This window comes from Odontesthes bonariensis, chromosome 2 (assembly GCF_027942865.1).
Source record: "Odontesthes bonariensis isolate fOdoBon6 chromosome 2, fOdoBon6.hap1, whole genome shotgun sequence".
NCBI classification, from domain to species: domain Eukaryota; kingdom Metazoa; phylum Chordata; class Actinopteri; order Atheriniformes; family Atherinopsidae; genus Odontesthes; species Odontesthes bonariensis.
The window spans coordinates 8103929-8110738 of NC_134507.1; the positions used below are offsets into that span (position 1 = coordinate 8103929).

At 43.4% G+C, this 6810-nt stretch overlaps 1 protein-coding gene across 1 annotated transcript; it reads right to left on the reverse strand.

Annotated features, from left to right (window-relative positions):
- Window positions 1–117: 117 nt before the first annotated feature.
- bag3 (BCL2 associated athanogene 3) lies at window positions 118–5537 on the reverse strand. The gene is made up of 4 exons (XM_075475405.1): window positions 5277–5537; window positions 3180–3530; window positions 2734–3078; window positions 118–2176 (listed from the first exon to the last, which is right to left on the reverse strand). Exons 1-4 carry the CDS (start codon window positions 5475–5477, stop codon window positions 1340–1342), a joined length of 1734 nt encoding a protein of 577 aa, XP_075331520.1. The 5' UTR covers window positions 5478–5537; the 3' UTR covers window positions 118–1339.
- Between the last annotated feature and the right edge of the window lie 1273 nt (window positions 5538–6810).

The window sequence follows — 6810 nt, forward strand, 5'->3', positions numbered from 1 at the left end:
GGGCCAAAAGTGTTCTCAGCCATGACTCATGGACTACAGCTTGTTATTTACCTCTTACTGTGCACAAAATAACCAACGTGCTCATATTGGGGGGAAAGAAAACTCTGTATTTCAGAATCTTTGGGAACCAAATTATTTTATACATTTTATTTTCAATTATACCAGCAGTTCTTTCATTCAGCCAGTTACTGATAAACCATGATCAGCTGTAAGCCACAATCCATAATTTGTGAAAAGTGTGTAAGGCTGTGAGTCCACCTTGCAGGTGGCTTATGAGAGTGACAAATTACTACAGAAACAATTAGGGTTATCATAAAAGTGTTAAAAGAGATTATTCATAAAAGTTGATCGGGGCCTTTTTAACGGACATATTGAAGTGTCTGTGAATCGGGCAGGCACTTTTAACGCCTTGAGGCCATTACTGTGTCAACATTATTACAGATTGTGGCTTTGATAGTGATACAAGGACATTCTGTCAGTCTTAACATGTGACCCCTTATCGCAGCAAGTGATGATTGTCTGCAAGGTACACATCCCACCCCCCGCGTGTCATTACACATTCATAAATGTACCAAAATACTTCATATAAATACTGATTGTAGGATTTGAAATAACAAGTAAACCAATACACATACAACCACTCAAACACATCAATCAAAACTGGTTTAAATGATATACTTCAAATGAAGTGCTGCTGATTTTGCAGCGTGATACATTTTCAATGCTGGCAAAGTGCAAAGACGGCAAATCAGAATGCACCAAAAAGCAGCGTCTAATAAACATGTTCACTGTGTTGTGTGACGAAGCAGCTTCAACGTGACCGGCTGGGCCATAAATGGGGAAACACTTTTTTTTTTGATTACTCAGTTTTGTCGCAAATTCTGCTTCAAAGCTCCAAAGTTTGGCTCACTGGTGTACTAACCGATGTGCTGACTGGATTAAGAAATGCTTCATACAATATTTAATCAGACGAAGGCAGTGAAGCATGACATTTCTTAAGAAAATACTTGTATCTCTGTTTCATTTTCTGATAAAGGCCTCTTAATTCAGACTTCACTTTGCCTTGCAACTGTTGTCAATATCTTACTCATGACGGCAGTGTTATTATGAAGACATTGGCACAACATAGAAGGCAACAACAATGGCTTGAGCAACACGACTGGACTGAGATACCATCAGTTATGTGCTGAACGGACATACCAACACTGCTATTCAATGCATGCAACTTCCACAAATGCTGTAGTTAGAGGTGTGGGAGAGTTAGCCGGAGCAGACTTGTTCACTATCAAATATACAGCAGGTAACCCTTCTTTCCTCTTCATTGTGAAGTGTGCAGCTGTTATGAAATCTCCTTTGCCATGGCGACGTTCTCCTGGGTGATCATGCTGGGCTCTCCTTTCTGCGTCAGGCTGTCTCCCTCCATCGAGGTCTCGCTCGCAGGCCTGCCCGGCTGCTCCTCCAGTTGCTCTAGTCCTTCCAGTATGGTCTGAACACGCCGAACTCCGTCCCGTCTCGCCTGCCGTACATCTACACGGCCCTCTGGGTCAACAGAGTCCAACGCCAACAACTCTTTGGTCAACAGCTCCTCCAGTAACAAGTACTTCTTATCGTTCTTCTTTCCGTTGAAGCATCTCACCTCCTGCTCCAGTTTAGCAACTCGTCCAACTATCTGCTGCACTTTAGCCAAGCCTGGATGGACTGGGCACTGAGCAGCCTGATCAGCCTCCGCCTTTGCAGGTGGGGCCTCTGGGGGGGCAGCTGTCATGTCCTGGCCATCTGCTTTTGTAGGTATTTGAACTGTGATATCTGCAACATGAAGTTGTGGTTGTTCGGACTTCTGAGGCTGAGGCTGCGGCAGCGGCTGTTCGGGCTGCTGAGGCTGCGTCTGAGGCGGCACCGGCTGGAACTGATGAGGCTGCGTCTGAGGCGGCACCGGCTGGAACTGCTGAGGCTGCGTCTGAGGCGGCACCGGCTGGAACTGATGAGGCTGCGTCTGAGGCGGTACCGGCTGGAACTGATGAGACTGCTGGAACTGTTGCGGTTGCTGAGGCTTTTGGATTTCGGCTTCTGTGTGTTGCGTTTGAGGAACCGGAGCGTTCTCAGGTTTCTGTTGCATGCTCTGTTGCTCCTGCTCCATTCTCTGTGGCGGGTCTCTCATGACGACATGCTGCTGAATCTTAGAAGTAAAAATGGAAAAAAAAAAAAGAAAAGTTACAGTTTAGGTAACACTGACGGGGATTTCAAACTTTTTATTTATTTATTTATTTTTTAAAAACAAGTGAAAACAAACACAAATCAGAATCAGAATCAGAAAAAACTTTATTTATACCCGAAGGGCAATTAGAAGGGCGAAGAGCGGTCCATTAAAGAAAAACAAGAAAATGGAATCATAAAGAAAATAAAACACAGAAGGGGGTGACAAAAAATAAAAAATAAATAATGAAAAATAAAAAATAAAATAGAATTAAAAAAAAATAAAAAATGAAATAAAATAAAATAAAATATTTTAACAAATGAATAAAATAAGGCGTCAATTATATTAAAATGACAATGTAATTAAAATGACAATAAAAAATTAAAGTGACATTGTGGTTAAAGTGTCGAGGTGATGTTGTAATTTGCACATCAGATATTGCACTACAGTATTGTACAGAAGATCTGAGTTATAGTTATAGTAACTGTCTCAGACTTCTTAGAGTTCAAGAGGAGAATGACACTGGGATGTCAACTTACCTGTGGTCTTTCTCCCAGCACTTGCGTTACCGTGGGCGACTGGCTTCTAATATGAGGTGGGAGGTGAATAGAGGCAGCGTCGCGATGCTGGGGAAACATAGTTGGAGAAGCCCGTTCTCGGGGAGTCTGCATGGCGGCAGGGTAGCTGGGCCATTCCTCGGTCTGAAGGCGATGGAAGGGCTGCTGATGCTCTGAGTAAGGGACACGCTGAGAATACACGGAGGGATTTAACTGAGCCTGCGTTTGGCCCCCTCCACCCTCATGGATCACTGGGATAGGGATATAACCGGGCTGGAGACCAGTGCTGCTTGGCCGTAAAGGTTGGTGATGGGGGACGGCGTAAACCTTTAAAAACAAAAGATCAAGTTTAGGAAGTAAAAAAAAAAGGGTAATTTTTTTTCCTATATGTATATTACTACGTAGACAGTATTCAGAAGCAGGCTTACGTCTGCTGTTTGGGAAACAGGTGAGCTGGCCTTTCCAGGCTCAGTGGAGCAGCCGTCGGAGGGTCCATGTAAAGGTGATCTGGGCCTGATGTGGAGTCCTGACGTCTGGGACGGTGTTTGCCCATCTGTCCGGACATTCTGTGCTGTGGTTGGCTGGATGTAGGAGTAACACGGATGGTGCTGCTGCTGCTGCTGCTGCTGTCTTAATTCTGCGCCATCATGGAAAACCGGGATGGGAACATAACCTGGGCGAAGAATTGGGTGCTTCATCTCCCTCACAAAACTCTTCTGTGTCTCCTGAGGACTTGGTTCTGGGGGTATGTTGGGTCCATTTGCTGATATTTCTCGATTCTGAAACCAAACCAGAGGGCAAATAGATTAATGGATTCATTTAAAGGAACCTTTAATTGTGTTTCTTTAACGTGTGTTGTAGTTATTTCACGACCCAACAAAGCACCCTCCTATAGCAAAAACACTGCAAACTCATTTCCACGCGCAGCTAATGTGCAAAAACACGAAAACCTTGAGGTTCAGGCCTGAGATAATTACAAAGGCTATAGGTTAAAACATCACATCTTTGCAGAGGGGTGCCAAAAGTATCACCGCTCTGTGTCTTTTATTAAAAAACAACAACTTCTGATTAACGGGAGTGTCATCAACATGAGCGCATTTCACGTGAGACAGCTGCTGTGTCTGCAAATGGATGTTTTGCTCCAGAATCTGAGTGACATCACCCCACTGAATTTCCACACACAATAGTTTGGCACACCCTCGATGCTAACATGTTATTGGCTCCTGATCACTATGTCGCACAGAGAAATAACATTGCTATGTGACAACCTGTCAGGAGAGAGACAGTCAGGTTGTTCGGTATCTTTGCGTTCACTTGATACATTTAAACTGAAAAATGAAAAGGAATTTGATCATTTTTTTGGGAGGGATCTTTTCGACCACACCTATTCTGGTCTGGTCTTACGAAAACAAAACAAAAACATCATTCCAGGATAAATCTGTCTGGATTTAAGACTAATAGTCCAATGAAAAGTGTGTCCTTATTGGGGGGGGGGGGGGCGCACAGGAAAACAATTAAGATAAGGAAGGAAAGTTGAATAGCAAAACACATCACAAAGGAATAGTAATATGAATTTCCATCCACTAATGTCCAAAAGCACTTTATAAGTGACCTGGAAGCTACAAATGGCAACTATAAAAGGGTTAAAGCAACAGGTCTGATAGTTTCAAATCGAGCACAGACAAACACCTACGCGCTAAAAGCAAATCTGGAGGATTTTAAATGTAAACCAGTGGCTTTTTTCCCCCTCCTCCAACATAAAAGTTACGAAATAGCTGTGAACGACCCTTTGCCCTCTGGCTGTACGGGACACTGCGCGCTGCCAGCACCGATGCACCAATTTTATCCCCCAACAGCTGTGTCTTTCTGGCAGATTCCTCTGGACACTAACTTTGGAAAACAGTGTCTGTCCCTGAGACGAAAGATTACCAGCTGGCAGGCTGTGAGGCTCACTTCAGCCCACGGGTTTTTATCATCGCAGACCCTGTATGTTTTTCGCCTTTGAAATACAGCCGAATGTGACATGCGGGCGCAGCCAGCGCCTCTTTTCAGTTTTCAGACAGACAGCTACAGGCGAGAGAGGGGGAGCCCGGACCGACCTCAATCCTTGTAAGGGAAAAAGTTTATTCGGAGCTTGCACTGTCGCTGTGGTTCCCCACTATGAAATAAACGCTGTTGAGATACTGGGAGCTTATCGTAGGTAGGCTTTTGCGTACTGCGGGGTGAGTCATCGAGTAATAATAGTGTTAGATCATGGCATGGGGAACATAACGGGGTTGATCACCCGTTATAATAGGCTCATGAGCTGTCTGTGAGGGGGAGGTGACGGTGCCAAAACTGGGCCTATATAGTCGCCGAGATCAATATGTATATCACAAAGCTTTTGCTACACAAACAGCCTGTCAAACCGAATAACGCACTGTGGGCGCCGCAGTTCAATACAAAACAAACAAAAATAAATAAATAAATAAATAAAATAGCCGAGTAACCGCTGACTGACCAACTTTACCTTTACGCGCACTCACCTTTTTGCTGTCGTGTCTCGGGTCATTCCAGGTGGTGGTGCGGTTGTTGTGATCCACGAAGAAGGGCCATCCAGTGTGGGGGTCGATTTTTACTTCCCACCCGAGGGGCAGAGGCTCGCTGTCGTTGCTCGCCATTGCCAGTGTCGGCGACTGCGTCTTTACAGCGTTCATCATGTTGCTGGCCGCCGAGTATTGAGACATTTTATACGGGCGACGGACGCTTTAAAGATTCCTCCAAGTGACGTGGTGAAAGTGGGCTGGAAGTTTCTCGAAATAGCGGGGTTAATGTTTGGGGGCGGCGGACAGCGCTGGATACGGCGGCTTGGGTGATCTGCTTGCTATGCCGCAGACCTCCCAACAGACACACATCTGCTCAGAATATCATTATTCGTTTCAGCAGAATGTCAATTGTTGTCGGAGAAAGCCATAATTCTGCTATACCGACAGGGACATCTTTTGGGATGTTGTTGGCCAGCAGGGAACCACTGGAAGTCTACCCATTAACCCCATGAGTGTCCCTGGATTTCCTGAATGTTTGAAGAGGGAATCCCGAAGCTTCTTTTTGATTCAGTTAAAAAAGAATTTACTCAGACTCCCACATCAGAGATCTTGTCCAAGGGAACTCAGTCTGGGTTTAGTTATGATTTGGTACTCAGTTATGTAACTGATGGTGTGATCCATGTAGGCACAATGACAGATTTTCTTTAGTCACAGGGCTAATCTGTCTATTAATTTACAGAAACACTAATATATAGGGAATTTTTAAAGAAAAAGAACAACAAGAACAAAAAGTGGCCATATTTCTATGTGATATGTTGACACTCGGTACTCGAATTGTTTTTATTGCAAAGGCCAAAAGTTCAGCTCTGTGTTGCTCAGTTGTATTTGTGACTAATTTGGATGCATTTAGCCAAATGAAATCATTCGTATGGTGATACATCATGGAGAATTTATAATAGCATTTGTTTCCCAGTTATTTGCTTGGCTAAAAAAAATAGAAAAAATATAAAATCATTTTAAAAACACACACACACACACATTCAAGGAGAAATATTGTTTTCATTAGTGCGCGTATGTGTGTGTCTGTTGTAAATGCATAATTAAAACTTTATAGAGTTAGTGTTAATGATCTTAACAAATACAGGTTAGTTCTCGATTTATAAATAATTTTAAAAAGTGAACAGACATCACCATTTATGTCGCTGGTATAGCTGTGTCATTGTGGGAGGTTGATTCATATATATTTTTATATGTCTGTTTGTTATTTATTATTTGTTTGTTTGTTTGTTTGTTTTTACCTTTAATTGGACCGTAAGTCCGAAATAAAGTCTGGCTGATGAATGTGTTTAAATATATAATTCAAAACGTGTTTATAGTGAAGCCTTCTTCACTTTGAAAACTGAGATGTGATTCCAGAAATGTCGCCCTGGGTGGAGCACTGCAGTGAGCCGCACAGGCCCGATAACTAAAACAAGTACACCCTTGCATTCCACTTCAAAATAAAAGCCCAGGACGGAAATTACTCGCTCAGAAG

Excerpts from the sequence above, each read along its gene's own strand:
- bag3 (XM_075475405.1), bottom strand. The coding sequence starts at position 5,477 with ATGTCTCAATACTCGGCGGCCAGCAACATGATGAACGCTGTAAAGACG. Across the intron at positions 3,079-3,179 it reads CTGTTTCCCAAACAGCAGAC|GTTTACGCCGTCCCCCATCA; the intron begins GTAAGCCTGCTT and ends TTGTTTTTAAAG. Across the intron at positions 2,177-2,733 it reads TGCTGGGAGAAAGACCACAG|ATTCAGCAGCATGTCGTCAT; the intron begins GTAAGTTGACAT and ends TTTACTTCTAAG.